Here is a 16869-nt window from a genome sequence, read left to right as displayed (position 1 = left end):
AATGTGCATGTCTGAGATCATTCTGGAACATTGACTCGAGGGCTCCCAGAGGCTCCCAGCCATCATCATGTTAGAGGTATAATCTAAAATGCTGACAGTTTATTGAACACATTATCGATTTTCTCTTGCACACCTGACAGCTGGCAAAACCAGAGTGGAATAACTTTCAATTACTTTGAAAAGAAATATTCTGTCTGGAACATGGGGGGAAAACAGATTAAGTAAAAAACTGAAAACTAAATGCACCACTTTAGTTGATTGTCAAAAAAGAATGTTGTATCACACAGTGTGAACCACTGAATTTCCATAGGGACATCGTGATTGGCGTTGGGAATTCATGGAATTTAAGAAAACAACAAATTGAAAAACAGAAGGTGCTGTCAATATTTTCTCATTACAGTGTACAAGCTAACTGATATTCAGCTCATGTGACCATCTATATCAGCTCCCCAGAAAGGTAAGCCCACCACCTGCCAATGCACAGCTTGCAGCATACAGGTTCATCAGGGAGCAGATGACATATGGAAGCTACTATGGCAACCCCATCACCCAGCCAAAATCATGTGGCACACAAAGAGCGTAAGTGTAAGAAAGAAGTCGGCATTTAGTTACCTTTCTGCTCCACTTCTATAATAGTAGGCATGAGGGAAGAAGGAGAGAGAGAGATACAGAATAGGTTAATGTTGCGGTAATTGGCAAAAAGTTATTTTCTTCTTCTCAGCAGGTCAAACAAACACAGGGACAACAGTGGTTAGTGGAATTGACAAACATGACATTCAGTCGAAAAGCTTATTTGTGGCTAAGAAAGGAAGCATCGTCTGCCACAAAAGCCTGTGAGGGAGAGAGAGAGAGAGTGATTAAATCAAACGCATCTTTAAAAATGTGCGAGTGCGACTTTGAAGTGATATGACAACCCGCGAGATGGAGGGAGAGGGAATGAGAGAGAGATGTAATTGAGTAGTTTTGGAACCCAAAAACCTAACACGTTCATTAAAAAATGGCTGAACATATGGTCACATTCCTTCAGCTGATTTTAGTCCTCACACAGAAGGGAAAAGCAAGACAGGAAAGCGGGAGTACATGCAAATTAGAAGCAATTTTCACAAACACGCCTTTAAACTGATAATTGATGATTTATAACCCCTTTAGACGGAAAACACTAAAGACTCTTAACATGTGACCAATTCCACCATGTGATTCTGTCGGGAGAGGGGCTAAATTTGTTCAAGCATGCACAGCTGTGGAACAAACTCACAGTAATTGTCAGCGCCATCGGAGTGGCCGTCAACTTGAGAAAGTACACATCTTCATCTTCGCCTGGCCTCTATCGTTAGTCACCAAGCACGCTGGTCGAGGCGCTCTTTTGCGCGCCACCAAAAAGTCCAACCTTTTTTCCGATGGCCACCCGAATGTGCATTCATGTCAGGACAGGACTAAAAGCAATGGACGCAGACATCAAAGTCACCGACTTCAGTCTCGCAAAGCAAGGCTTCCCAAGAATTGCTCTGTAATGAGAGAGACGCTCCCAATGGGACGCCAGCATGTCCAATCTGGTGTTGTTGATCTCCCCCTCGGCAGGGAACTCGCCACTACATTACGACATCCGACTCCTCCTAATCGCTCCGTCCTGTTTGGTGACGTCAAAGGCCTGTCTGGGATGGTCTCTCCAGTCCCTTCAGCCGAGCTACCAACTAGCGAGGCATTCCCTAAATCCTTCCTACAGACCCCCACAAAAAAGACACAAGCAAACACACCAAACAAGCACGCACACCCACCCACACACACCAGCATGCCCACATACACACACCAGCATGCCCACATACACACACCAGCATGCCCACATACACACACTCGGCCTGTAATCCGGGGTCTAATATGAGGGGATTAACCTTCCTTACCAGAGCTTACAAGGTCCCCCCTTTCCACAAAAAAAAGAGAGAGGGAGAGAGTGAGGCCTGAGAACAGAAAATTAGGTTGGCGTACAGTGTAAAGGAGAGGTAGGGGAAGAGGGAAAGGAGATGGGGAAGGGATATTACGGGTTCAAAGGTTTGGAGGGATAGAAATAAGGTCAGGGAAAGGGAGATGGAAGGAGGATGGGGGGCAGTCATAAATGCCAGAGAGATGACAGATTGATATGGATAAAAAGGGGGAAAGGCAGCGATGAGACCGATCTCCCCATTTTTTGGCTGGTTCTACATTGTCCTCCATCAAACAGTTTTCCAGACGCTTTGGCGTTACTTGTATTTTTAGGTCGATCCATATCGGTTTTGTCACAAACTTTGTGATCGGTTAGTCTGGATTTCAAACCCCGGCACCTGGGCGAAACCATGTCATGACATTGGGCCTCGAACAATCATCTTTTTCCAGAAGAATCGACATAAACAGGGACAGGGGGTAATGATCTTATTTTTTTAAGGCATCAGGGATGGCGTAGAGCCGGAAGGAAACCCATTATGAAGAATGTGTCGTCGCCACAGGAAGGACGCCAAACCCTCGCATCCCTGTCCCAGCTGTCACCGTGGTGACATTTGCCCTCCCTCCCCCACCCCCCCGTCATGTGCCTGCTTGTCAGGGTAGAATCGGCACACGTGGTGACCAAGGTCACTCTTCAGATCGCTGAAGGTGTCGCCCGGTGATCATTTATCGTACCGAGTGGCTGTAGCGATGAGATACCTACAGTAAGTGAAATGTCTCTTCGTAAGAGAGGAAATGATAGTTGGAATGGAGAGGAGAGAGAGGAGAGTTGTGACTGAGTAGAACGAAAGAGAAAGAGAGAGAGAATTGATTTGTATGAAAAAAGGAGCTTCTCCACCCCATTGTGACCCTAATACGATTTTGGTCACGCTTGTCAGTGAGTCACTAAAAGGCACTCCGCTCTCTCTCTCTCTCTCTCTCTCTCTCTCTCTCACTCTCTCTCTCTCTCTCTCTCTCTGGTGTGATATTTCTTTCATATATATTCCCTCTTTGTCAGGCTTACACTTGAGACGAAGAAGAAAAGGAGTCAACCAAAAACAAAACCAAAGCGTAGAAGAGGCACAAATACACAGTGAAAAAAAAAAATGTCCAACAGTCCATTCGAGCATTCCTCGCAATTTTCTTGTCTACACATCAAGCTGGCTAATTGGAAAAGAGCATGCTGGGTACTTTCTTTTCTCCAAATACCTAGAGATGACCAGGTGACAATGTCAGATGGTCAAACATGTCAAACAGATGCAAACGGATACACGAGGTGTTGTCAAAAGAGCAGAGAATCTGTTCAATCATGTAGGGCGAGATCTTGCAGACGCTATCTACCTGTTCATCTGAACCACAGTACCTGTTGGGCTTTGATTGAAAGATCCCATGTCAGGGAGATGGTGGTTGATGATGATCGCATCCTGAATGCTACTTGTCTACCAACAATTTCACCAGACACTGTAATAAGTCTGAAGTTCAAAATTTAGTTTGGGAGCTAAAATTGAGGCTTCCCTCTTTCCGTGCAGAGGTATTCACCGCTATCTCTTAACTACACACCTTATGCGATTGCCACGTCGAAGTCAGTGCTAAAGGCCACCGCCGCCAACACCCTCACGAACATGGCAGCTGTATGGATCTACATTTCAATAATTAACACCTCACAATTTCAACATAATGACTGTGAGGTGGCAAGAGCGGCATCATTAGGCACTAATAGAGATTCATGGCTTAACGGAAGCCATTTTTGTCATATTCCCTCTCTCCCTCGTTCTCTCTCTGACACTCCCTCCCCCCCCCACACACACACTATTTTTCGTCCTCACCCCATCTTGAAGCCAGTCAGTGACTAGACTCCCTCTTCTTCGATAAATCACTTAAACGAGAGGGCTTTGAATAGCATGTGACTGGGGATGAGTGAGGTGTCACACGGGTTACCATCTTGTCCCTCTCTCTCCTCCACTCTCGGTCTTTCTCTCAAGCGCTCGTCTATCTCTTTCTCCCTCTCGTCTACCGTCCACTCTCAGCTCGCCCCCCCCACCCCCCACCCCGCTTCCGCTTTCGCCTCTCCTTCAGTGCCCTCATCCTCCGTTCAGCCTCCTTCTCTCTATTTCACCCTCTGACATTCTGTCTTGCTAACAGGGCAATCTTATAACCTTTGCTGTGCCGGTGGTGGAAGCAGACTCCTTGTGAGTGCTCAGGAGAAGTGTGTGTCTGTGTGTGTCTCCGTCAGACTGAGGGGCAAGGGGCTTGGCGTCGCGCCAGCCTGCCATCCGCCAAGGGAACATCCAAATAGAAGGGGGAAACGCGAGAGAAGCACGAGAGAAAACGCAATCCATTTTGGCGAAACGCAGTCGCAATTGGGGCAGAAATAACGTAATTGCTCCTGCATGAAAATGACTGGATTACCTAAGACTGTCTAATCACCGAGCGCGATAACCCACACTAAGAGGGAACGAGGCAGGGATTGGTGGAAGGGTTTTAGGTTGGTTTGTTGAAACAACAAGGAACAGCAAAGGAAGGCCTCATTAAAGAGTAAACGCACAGTAGGAACTTTGATTAACAAGGAGATTGCAGGGAAAGAGACCCAGAAGAGACCAATCTCCAATTAAAGCGATGGCCTCAGCACTTAGCACTCTCAACACTTTCAGAAAAGTGTGGGTGGGTGAGTTGGAGTCAGCACTGTGTGTGTGTGTGTGTGTGTGTGGGGGGGAGTCCTTCTCTGTGTGTGTTTTAATATGCGTACGTCTTGGCAGATGTATTTGTGCTCCTGTCTATGTGTGCCTGTGTGTGTGAGTGTGTGCATGTGTGTGTGTGTGTGTGGTCGCGCATCTGTGGAGGCCTGTGTGAAAGAGAGCAGGCCCGGAACGAGGACCTGATAGATTATGCTGGCGCATTCAGCCATTAGAAAGGGAAAAGCATTGCCACATGCCCAGATTCACCTCTTTAACACTGCAATTTATCCACATTGGTAATCACACCCTTCCTGTGCAATTATGGAGCCACTCCAAAAAGCGTCGGAGAAAAAAAAAAGAAAAGGTAAACGAATGTCTATTTCCAGAATGTGTTTTCCTCAAACCGTGCTACCTTCCCGGGTGTGTTGTATGATAATCCAGTTATGTACATAGTCTCTCTCTTCCTACTGTAGCTATGAGCAGATAGATAGTAAGGAATTTGCATGCGTAGGCGATCCCATTTAATACTAGTATACCATTTCCATTCATTTTTTATGTCCTTTACTTATCCAGGTTAAAAGGCATGACAGAGAATATTTTACTAGAAACCAAAGTCTATTCCATATATGGCTTAACAGGCTGCAACGGCCATTCCACCAAATATGACTGAACAGTGGATCCAGTACTGAACGGGTTACAACTAATAACTGTGATATTATTATATATGTCATTGGATTCCGTCCCTCTATGGCAGGTGCGTACAAATGACATCAGGGTTTCATGGGAGACAGTGTGCCACGAGTGCCTCGCAGGTTAGCCAGTGGTCAGCTGTCACCAGATGATGAGGTGGACTATTACATCCAGTTAGCATTTCAGTCCTCCCTCCCTTCACACATGAGGGGACGTGGATGTGGCCATCCAGGTGAAAACAGGCTCTCGCTGGCTAATGCTACCGTGATGCTAATGCTACCGTGATGCTAATGCTACCGTGACGCTAATGCCTCGCACAACGCTGCACGACCGAGGCAGGGACAAGAGGAGGAAGAGCTAGAGTTGTTGCATGGGGCATATGATATCTTGTGCTAATGTATATTCAACTGGCAACTTTGCGACCCGGTTAGCTGGCCAGCTGGAGTTTAATACGGAGCTTTGGTCTCCTGCGTAGGTGCCAGAAGGCTTGGTAGATTTATATTTATTTATTCATAATCCATAAGTATATCATCATTTCACTGTTTAAAGTTAGTTTCAATTCAGGAGAAAATGGTTCATATAAAAAGATAAACATCCATGGCGTCCTCATCTGCTTTGTTTCTTATAGCCTTTCAGAGGTAGAAATAAAAAAAAGAGAAAAAAAAAGATTCCACATTCAGTCGTGGACAAAGGAGCAGAAAAAAAGAGAGAGTCCCAGCCTTCTCCCACAGGTGCTGTGGCTCACTGCAGCAAGGCAGCAGGTCGTCACCGCGACGCATCACGCCACAGACGCCATGCTGAAACGACAGCCACCCTGACGGCTCGCATCGATTCCACGCCCTCCAACCTGCTGGCACAGACGGCGTCGGGCCGCAGGTGTGCAGAAAACGCGCCAAAACAATCATGGCGGCTTGATTCGATTAGGCCCCTCCTGAACCGGTCGGTACGTTTATTAGCGATTGATTATATATCCTGGCGGAATGAATTAAAAAACAATTACAAAATCGGCAAACGGCTAATTAGCCGACGCGGCTTCGTGGCATATAGCTCTGCGTTTCCTTATTCGATCTGAATCAGAGGGTTGATTACATGATTATATGACTGGGCTCGGTTCCTGCACACCCGGTGTCTGGCTGCCGGCCCCCCTGCTGTGCATTGCAGGGTTCTACATTGTCTTTATTAGCGGAGAACAGTAGGGGGGGGGGGGGGCGGGTTTCTCTCTCTGAGTTGGATCGCTCAACCGATCTGTTCTCCCTCTGTTCTCCTGCCTTCTTCTTTCCTTGCTTACACGGCGGTATCTTTTTAGCATGTTGAGACGGACAAAAGATCTTACTGGAAGGGTCGGTAATTACACCCTAGCTCATTCTGCTGGGGAGGGGAGGGGGCTCCCGCGATCAAGGTCGGAGCGGATTCGCCATGGCAACGGCACGCCGAATCCGTTCTAATTAGTCATAATACGGAGGAGAGAGGAGGGGAGGTCGGGAGGGGTGGAAGCCGGATGTGAAATTGCTTGCTTTCTTCCAAAGCAGGGCCTGGCAGTCATACCCAGGGACACTTTCATTTGGAGGGTGGTCTTTCCGTCCGTCAGACAACTTCAGGAGGCCTCAGAGGTGTTGGGATTCATTAAAGCTGTGAAGGAGCGTGGGGTTAGGAGGGCGGCCGGGACTGGTGTGTTGACCTCTGATGAGGCTGACCTCTGGGAGGGACCTGCTTGTTAAAGCAAGAGTCGCTTTCACAGAGAGAGGACAGAGATGAGCATCTGCTCTGGAGACGCAGAGGATAAACGAGCGGGGAGGAGGAGGAGGAGCGGAGGAGGGGATTCAAGGTTAAAGGGTGGGGAGGAAGAGGAGGAGCAGGAGGAGATTCAAGGTTAAGGGCGGGGAGGAAGAGGAGGAGGGCTAAAGGGTGGGGAGGAGGAGGATTAAAGGGCGGCAAGGTGGAGAGGGAGGAGGATGAGGAGGAGGAGGGTTAAAGGGCGGGGAGGAGGAAATAGATGTTGGCTCTCTGATCAAAGCAGCAGAGCCCCTTCAGGAATGGGACGGGCGCTCAATCCAAAGGGCAGCGTTGATAATCTGTAGAGTGCATGGAGGCGCACGCGTGAGCAGGGCTAGTACAGGGAGGTAAGTGACAGATCTGGCACTGCTAGAGAGACCCGGCCATGCTCAGGCGAGCATGGTTCTGTTCTGAGGGGAAAAGTGGCTGTATAAAAATAATCCAATTTCCCTACAAGCCTTAGGTCCAGAACACTCTTTGAAAAGTATATCCACTGCGTCAAAGACTTCTTTAGCGCAATCGTCAAAGAAGCGACCGGCTTCAGCAATAACTGTTCTGACGACAGACCGGGTGAAACATAACAGCCCATCAAGCAAAGGCAAACAAAGGTGTGCTCATGGGCATAGCCGTCATAACACTTCTCCACCGCGATTGATGGCGCGAACCAAATCGGCAATTAATAAAATCAATATCGTATCCCGTCTGTGTGAGCTTCCCGTTAGGAGCCCGGGATCTCTGGCATTACGAGGCAGGTCTGATGGAGCTATTCTCCAGCCTGATCGAGAGATGGAGGGGAGAGCTGTAACTTATCCTGACAGAGTGGGCTTCTACACCAGAATACTGATGAAAACCTCCTGAACGGGGAGAGCGGGGGGAGCGAGGGGGAGAGAGGGATGGAGAGAGATGGAGATAGAGAGGGAAAGAGAATGAGGGAGAGGGAGAGAGAGAAGGAGACAAAGCGTCAGAGAGGGTGGATTTGAGTAAGATGGAGATAGAGAAACACTAAGCCGGTGAGAGTTTATATGAGCGTGAGACAGAGGGAGAGAGAGAGAGACAGAGAGAGAGGAGAGACAGAGAGAGAAAGAGAGAGAGAGAGAGAGAGAGAGAGAGAGAGAGAGAGAGAGAGAGAGAGAGAGAGAGAGGATGGGTGCGAGCCAGAGGAGGAGAGAGGGGGAGTCGGGGAGAGGAGTGAAAGAGAGACAACTTGTCAGCGCGATAGAGTCAAGACTTCTCAGCAGCAGGAGAGGTTGAGCCACGGCTGGCTGCTTTGCTTATTAGCAGTTTAAATCCCTCACTCTGTAGAGAACAGGGCGGCGAGGGCTTTCATTTACAAGACCCTCTCCCCATATCCATCCTATTCAGCCACTGCTTTATAGCTTCATTTTAAATCCCCTCTTTCTCATGCCAATAAAATGGTAATCGTTCAGCCATTAATACGCAAACAACCAGTCAGTCAGTCAGCTAGGAATTGTGCTAAACTTGTAATTCTGAGCAGGTAGATATAATCACCTGAGTGTGCTAGACAAACCAAAAACAAATATTTTCTCTTCCCCCAGCACAGTGCCATGGTGTGTCCTATTAGGCCACGTCTGCCTTTATAAAACTGACAGGTAAACAGGCTTCATCTATGCTGTTCTGTTAAATGCTAATTCTAATGCCGAAGGGCAATTGATTGAATCAGATGAAATCTAAAGAGGGCAATACCATCAACTCCAATACAAGACACTTGCGAGATGTACTTGATGATCTGGCTATCATAGCTAAAAGTCATTAAAAACATAAAAGTGATTGACTTTAGAGTTCAAAAATAGATTAATAATAGATTAATATATAGTAAATTAAGTAAATGAACCAGATAAGAAAATGTCATATTGTTAAAATTGTTTATTCTAACTGTCAGTTATCCGTATTATTTGCCTTTGCTATTAAAGAATATTAAAGTTGGATTTAAACACTGACAGGTAATAATACCATCTGACTCACAAATAGTTTGATGTTATGAAATCCTTATCGGCAACTATGAACTGATTTAGTTCCGATATAGTTCAAAACATTTATTTTCAATTCATTTCAGATTTTTGGTGGTGTTCGTTACTCAGGTTTCACATTTCGAGGTCACCAAAACACAATGAACAAGGTCACATGATAATGACCATGCAACTTCCTGTCACTTCCTGTTCATCTGTTTGCCTCTACCTCATGCTAGGGATTCCATTCCCAGCCCAAATGTCCCATTGCCAGCGAATTTGTGGATAGCTTTAGGCTGTTTCATCATGCTACAATGGCCAAAGGCATTGCTATTCTGAAGGGTTCATCCATGGGTCTGTTGTGGAGTTTTGGGGGATATATTAGACATGAAAAAACTTACTAAAATGTAAACACCATAAGGATGTTAAATGCAATTGTTAAAAATAAAATGGAAGTCTATTGTAAAGTAACCTTGTTTTACTTTGACACAACATATTTAAAGGGCCCTATGAATTATAATAGTTAGAATCTGCTGTATTTTCATATTTGAATGTACAGTATAGTATTTGAATTATAACGCTATGCAGGGAGATTCGGGTCGGGTATGGTCATAGGATTAAAGTTTTAACATAGTTGTGCTTCTGTCAAACACATGCATACTGCATCTATAGTTATAACACAAATTTAGCACTTCAATCAGTCAAATCAGTCTTGTCAGTTGAAAAGCTGTAGACCTCAGTGGACATGTAAATGTCAATACTGATTTACCGAGAATAGCAGAATAGCAATTCCACTGGAAACAGCTTGAATGTCATAGTTGGCTAAAATACCCATGGGAATCAATAGCGTGTGGATCAGGAATCAGATAGGAGTGGTTACATATGAGTCAGGCTGTGTCTGATGTGTCTGGTGGTCATCTACTGTGAAAATGAAGGAGACGGGATGATCCATGTGTGACTGAAATGTGATATGAGAGGTTATGGGAGACTAAACTGTTTGGGTTGGATGTAATGGTAAAGAATCGTTTAAATGCTACGATGTATTCAAAGAGTCGTTTGTCACGTTGAAGAAAGTCAATAACATGCATTCTGGCATACAGTATGAGTACAGTTTATGAATACAATAACTTTTCATATCCCCGGGCTATATGTTCATATTTGTGTCCACAGGAATCCCAGGAACAATCTTACACCTGGTGTTAAAATGTCTGAAAAGCAAAGCGTTATAGAAAACCCAAGATACATTGTGTTCCTTTGCTGTTCCACGGAAGCAGATACACAAGTACGGTACGATTACAAGCTGGAACAGGAACCGCTGGATGAGGGAGAGAGGAATGAAGAGATACGTACTGTACGGCACACATTCGTACTGGACCTCCAGGTACTTATAGGTTCCAGGGCACGGGTCAGGAAAGACGTCCGGTCCAGCCACCACCGCACACTGAGTCCGGTTATTGCATCTGAAAGACAACAGGAAGGTCACAATGAATGACACAGTCCCACGCCTCAAACCACGTCAACGAAAGACGGACGAAAATAGACCAAAGCTGAGCTAATGCCGTGTTAGCCAGTGTTTACAATATTTACAACATGGCTAATGAGCGAGAGAGGATTTCATTTCACTGCTCAGATTAAGGACTAGGCACATTTGCAGGTTCACTGGACATTGATTGCCACACTATCAACGGTAGAAAGATCCATTTGATGAGGTGAAAGGGAATCGGACTCTGCTTAAAAACAAAAAAAACAATTGCTCCATCATATGAAATTCGGAGCAGGGATATGGCGTGAAGGATGAGATGAGGACACAGTCCGCCGAGTGCAAAATCAGCTCAGATCGTGAAAGAGGTCTCACCTCGCCTTTCATTAAAAACACAATTACTTCACCGCCACTGTCGATGTTGGTCGTTTTGCCACTGGCAGCCATCAATCAAAGCTGGGTCCACGTACACTGAAGAGCTCCAGCCACACATAAATGCCACATGCGTTGCACAGCGTTAACTGTCTAACGCTCGTATCTGTATTGATTGACGTGATCTGCTGTCCACAGATGGATTAGCATAAGGGGAGAAATTAAGAGAAGGGAGATCAATGTTGAATCTAAAGGTCGTGGACTCCACCGATCAGTACTGCAGCCTGACTCTGCATATTCCTCGACAACACACGCATGCTCTATAGCATTAGCGAACCTGCCCATAGACGCAATTCGTAAAAACAACACATAAGACTGTATTTACTTCTCGCCTCGTCCATTCACAATGTGAGTCAACAGGGGTCAAGGTGCATCTGACACGATGATTCATGCGGCGCGATTAAAGTCGTCCCTACACCTTAATTAACATTGATTGGGCCGCAGGGCTAATCAATCGCTCCAGTGAGAGCGAAGAGTGAAGCTTCCCCATCTCATTACAGACGGGGAGCTTTAATGAGACATGGTCCGAAGCACAGCCCCTATCTGGCCTTTATGAGTCCGCGACCCCCCTCCTGCAACCACTCACTCACCCACATTACGGGGCGACAACCTCAGTCGGCGCGTGTGCCTGGATGGTAGCCTTCTCCATGAAGAGTTAATTTGGTGCCAGTAAATGCCAGTCAAATAAATAAGGGTCAGGCCTACAAAACTGGGAAACAATTATCAAGGCTTGGCTTTATCAATTGGCTGTGGTTGTTGTTCTTGACTCTTATTCTGTCGAGAGAGAGACAGAGAGACAGAGAGAGAGAGAGAGAGAGAGAGAGAGAGAGAGAGAGAGAGAGAGAGAGAGAGAGACAGAGATATATATATATATATATATATATATATAGAGAGAGAGAGAGAGAGAGAGAGAGAGAGAGAGAGAGAGAAAGAGAGAGAGAGAGAGAGAGAGAGAGAGAGAGAGAGAAAACAACGGAGACTGGCTTTGTAATTGCCCGGCGAGAATGGGAGCTGCGATAGAGCTTCAGATGGAATTAGAAAGCAAGGTCGTATGAGAAGATGTGATTGGACAGATAGCTGCTGTGAGTGTATGTGAAGGCAAGCAAACCAACACGTGCACACACACAAACAGATCCACACACACTCTTGCACATGCATATGACACGCATGTGTGCAAATCACGGTGAGAGAACACAAACACAATGAGCAATGCTAATCCCATACATACACGAAAAAAACAGATGATATTCCCTCTAGTCGCAAACGAAGAGTTCATAATCTCATTGCATGTAAAACATCATGCGAATGCTTACATAAAAACCAATGCATCTGATCCCATTAAACATGGCCCTGGATCTCGTGAAAACGTGTCGACAGTTTCACGTAAGGCTCGAGTTCAGAGCGGGTAATACAGTATTTCTCAACTTTAATCATGCAAAAAAAATACTTCCTGGATTAAACAATATTACTTCTCAAGTATGTGGACTGCACACTTAATCCGCGCGTTCAATATATCTTGACCCATTTTCAAAATCCCTTGGATGTCAAGGTATGTTTAATGCCACATTGGAAAAACAAACGACTTCCCATCTGAACCTCCGTGGCCCACCACAGAACAGAACCGAAGACAGCAAGCGAAGAAGAAAATTGAAATAATTTGAATTAAACACATTAAGCTCAAATCAATGGCTGAGTGGGAGGGAATCAATAGTAGGAGCTTCTGGCATAGCCACGTGGAGTTACCACTTCACAATTACCAATTAGAGGATAATCAGGGTTGGATCAGGCACTTGGCTACGATGGTGCCCTTTGAACTAGCAGGGCGAGGGAATGGATTTGCCTGGCGTGATTGATTCAAATATGTAAATGAATAATGGGCTCACGTGGCTAGATGAATGCGCGTTAGTTAGACAGGAAAGAGACTGGCGAGGGAGAAACTCCGACAGTGAACATATAAGGGGGGAACATAATTGCAGGAAAAAAAAGGCTGCTGGTAACCTACAGTATGAGTTGGCCCCGTTAGGAGAGACATTGATGTTTTGTAGAAAGATACGAAAAAACATATACTTATATAAATGACTGAGGCAGAAAACCATCTATGGACGCCATCCGCTTGAGGGAAGATACCCTGCAGTATCTGAATCTGTCCCTGTGTCCCATCTGTCAGTATGATGTCATGCTATATCATATTATTTACCGCAGAATCGTCCCCCTTGTCCACTTGTCATCGCCTTGTCAACTCAAATGACATTTGAAAAAAGACTTTCATTTGGACTTTTTCCCAAGACGCCCAAGCATACTTATAGTCAAAAGGGTCTCAAGGGGACAAAACGGCGACTAAAATCAGTGAAGAAAATCCAACAGCGACACTTTGCTGCCATCCCTGGCCAAAAGCCTCTTTCAAAACGTTTGCTGCAAAACACAGGCAAAACTTGGTTTTCCCTTTCGTCAATTGTTACTTCTAACCCCCCTTCCCCTCCTCCCACACAGACACAGACACAAAACTCCTCATCTTCTGACGGTTGTTGGAACGGGGTAGATTAGGGCCCCAGACAGCCTGCTGCTGATGGAGGTACTGGCACAAAGCACCCGGGAGCCTGGTGTAAGCACAATCCCTAATCACTCTAATCGCCGTTGATCCTGCCGCAGCCACCGAACCACAATCAGAAGAGGCTCAGGCCTAGGCCCTCTTCAAACTCTCCAATCCCTGCCACAGACAGTCGGACCTCGCCGTGGCCCGGGTCTGGCAGGGAAATACACGCCGGCCTTTTGTCAACGGTAGGACACATTTGGGTCAGCATTGGCAACGCAATAAAAACAAAATTGGTCTGCGTGAATCTCCTGCTTAGTCTGAGGGCAAACTCGATGGAGTCGATGTGGCTTTTACCGTCAAAAGGTGTGGCAGAAACAATCAAAATTGTCTTTGTTGAAGCAGCTGCAAACTAAATATCCGAGTGACTTCACACAGAAACAAATCAAATGTGGGAGAAATAGTTTCCCGGGAGACTTTCGGTGAAGAAAAATCCCAGAAATCTCCAACTGTACAATTTTATTGAGGAATAAAGCATGAACCTGGTCCAAAAGAGACACCCACCCACACATTGACAAACACATTGAGTAAAAGGAAGTCGGACAAGTGTCTCCCTGTATGAGAGAGAGAGAGGTTTACTCCTACCTCCCAGACCAGCACAGTGTGTGTTATTACCCAGCATCAAGAGGCTGGAAGAGAAACCTTTGGTCTGTGTTCTTCAGAGACAGTAAGAGCAGTCACATCAGGCCCTGCCCGGACAGGTCTGAAATGAGTGTGCGGTTTGCGTGAGGGAGCAAATGTATGTGTGTGTTCCTTTGTGTGACGTGTGCTCCTGCATGTGTACTTTGCACGGTGTATAGTGTACGTGTGTGTAAGATTGTGTTTGTTTTCGAGAGAGAGCAAGAGTGAGAGAGAGGGAGAGGAGAGAGACAGAGTGACGGGCGGGTCAATATCCAAGTCGCTCTGTAGGGACCCATTACGCTTTAGTGATGGTCTGACTGCCCAGAGTCGACTTCATTCATTATCTTTCGCAGCTGAGCACAACAGCATCCATCTTCTCTCATTGGCCTGTCTCCTGAACGGGCATAACAAGAACCCCTAAGAAGCCATGTACTTGGAGGGAAAACAAAACAGCACAATATATGTACTAGAAGATCCTCAGCATTCACATTTTCTCCACTGTTTTGCAGTGGATGTCAGATGATAAAGTGCTGGTCAAAGTTCCTGATGAATCTATGTGTGTGTGTGTGTGTGTGTTCCTGTGTACAGGAGCCATTCATTTTATCCATTCATTACAGCCTTCTAGAATGGGACCATTTAGAAGATTTGCATGCAAAAGTGTCATCTCTGAATTCAATAGTTGCTCTGATACTGAATGTAAAAGAGGCCTTGGCTGACAGACTGCACAGCTCACTGTGAATACAAGGTCATCTTCTAATAGGAGTGTATGTATTGGCAAGGTTAAACCGATTTCCTCGTCCCAGAACACGCACCTACACTAAGACGAGTGTACACTTGGTGCCCTTGTAAAACACACACGCACACGAGGCAGATGCATGTACACACCCACCAGGAAGAACAGAAGGCCTGCGCACCGACACGGGCCTACACTCGCGAATAAAACGCACGCACCCCCCACACGCGCGTATACTTTAAGACAAGGAAAAATATCAATCGTGACACCTCCGAATACACCCCGCATTGTTCACGCTTATTCAGAGCCTTCATCATCCCTCAGCGGACAGCAGATCTGGTTTCCATTTGTCTTTCGCGCCCGAACAACAACGCAGTTTAAATCACAAGCACAGCGGGGAAGGACGGAACGTAGGCAAGCGAAACTACAAGGGCGGCGCGTGGGAGGGAATGATTTAGCGTGTGCCGCTGAAGGGGAAATCCCGCTTGAAGCCACTCGAGCCCGCGCGGAACCCACCGGAACCCACCGGCTTCCATCTGTAAGAGGCAGCGGAGGATCCGCGCGGCGCTCCACAGCAGCCATCAAGGCAATCACAGACGTTGTTTTGTTGTTTAACGTGATGTTCTGGTAGGCATTAGCGGATTTAAGGATGTTGATGACAAACGGTGCCAGGAATCGTCCAGGAGCACTCCGGGGGCGACAAAACACGGATTAGCAACGTGGAACTAACGAGGAAGACTTCTCAATCTGGAAGGGTCTGACAGAATCTTTTTTTGGGGGGGGGAGTTTTGAAGACGCGAGTATTCACGAGGTTAGCGTTAGCATGGTGGCGGTAGGGGATGAGGACAGGAGGGGGGATTGTGAGACTGTGGGAGATCATGATTAATGCATTCGCTTATGGGTTGTCTCCTCTCACCATGGCACACTGAGACAGAACCTTTTTTCCCCAAACATCAGCGGCTTGGACCGCCTTTTTTTTTCTCTCTCTCTGACAAACGTAATCCTGCTCCAACATTGCGACAGATTAGCGGCTTGAATAGTGTTTTGGCTGCTCACAATTCCCCCTCTCCTACGTTGTATGGCGGAGATAAGCCCCATTTATCTTGCAGCAACGGCAAGTAAACAAAGAAGTGGCGGGAAACAGACATTAAAATGGAACTTGGGGACATTCTTTGCTTTAAGGACAAATGCCAAGACTGTAGACGACGGCATTATGTTTTGAATACTGTTCTGTATTGAGAACCTATAGCTGAATCACCACATATGGATTTCCACTGGTGCCATGGCAGTAATCCAGGAGAGGGAGAGGAGACCACTGCTGCAGTAATAAACAGATGCATTTCCTGCTCCCATGTGTGCAGAAGAATGGCCGCTTTCTTTAGGCCGATGACTTGAACCATATTTCGGTATGGAAAAGAGATTCTGTTTGGGTTTACGGGTTGCGATGATTGATGAGGAAAATATGGCCGACGCTCTAAACATTCGGCCCTCTCTGAATTGTTCCATTTGCGTGGTTTGCTTTTTGACTGGCCAGAAATAGAAATGAAACCATGAAAATCCCAGCACGGAGTTTATTCTGTCCTATAGTCAGACATTAACATGAGACTAATGACAACTACAAAACGGTCAAAAGGTCATGTTACAGTATGAAACCAGCGACGGGTAAACATCTACATTTTTTCCCCCCATCCACTCCTGATATACTTTCACAGAACCTACTACCCAGTAGCCCATGCACTATCTACTGAGTCATGTTGTTCTCGTTTTCCTACAGAGTGCAGCCAGGATGCGTGGACTGACCTTGACATTCCAGTCGCACCGTTGTGCCATGTCAGACACAAGCGGATGAGAGGAGAGACTAAGCCTGAAACTGCAGCCCTCAGGGGAGACCGCACGGCTCGGTATATGTCGGACGCACAACAGACCATCATCCCTCAACGTAGATACAATACATA

At 46.3% G+C, this 16869-nt stretch overlaps 1 protein-coding gene across 9 annotated transcripts in view; it reads right to left on the bottom strand.

Moving 5' to 3' along the window:
• The window catches only part of LOC124486930 (adhesion G protein-coupled receptor L3-like), a 175589-nt gene that overhangs the window by 74454 nt on the left and 84266 nt on the right, over positions 1–16869 (bottom strand). For 4 of the 9 annotated variants that reach the window (XM_047048808.1, XM_047048815.1, XM_047048806.1 and 1 more), the window contains exons 5-6: positions 10409–10518; positions 613–627 (exon numbers count right to left, since the gene is read on the bottom strand). In XM_047048808.1, the coding sequence (XP_046904764.1) occupies positions 613–627; positions 10409–10518 (125 nt within the window). Of the gene's footprint in view, positions 1–612; positions 628–1255; positions 1764–10408; positions 10519–16869 lie in introns of those variants that run through there. The other 5 variants (XM_047048807.1, XM_047048810.1, XM_047048814.1 and 2 more) reach the window with 3 other exon arrangements.

Source organism: Hypomesus transpacificus, chromosome 25, assembly GCF_021917145.1.
Source record: "Hypomesus transpacificus isolate Combined female chromosome 25, fHypTra1, whole genome shotgun sequence".
Taxonomy (NCBI): Eukaryota; Metazoa; Chordata; class Actinopteri; order Osmeriformes; family Osmeridae; genus Hypomesus; species Hypomesus transpacificus.
This window is presented reverse-complemented; position numbering and strand designations above follow the sequence as displayed.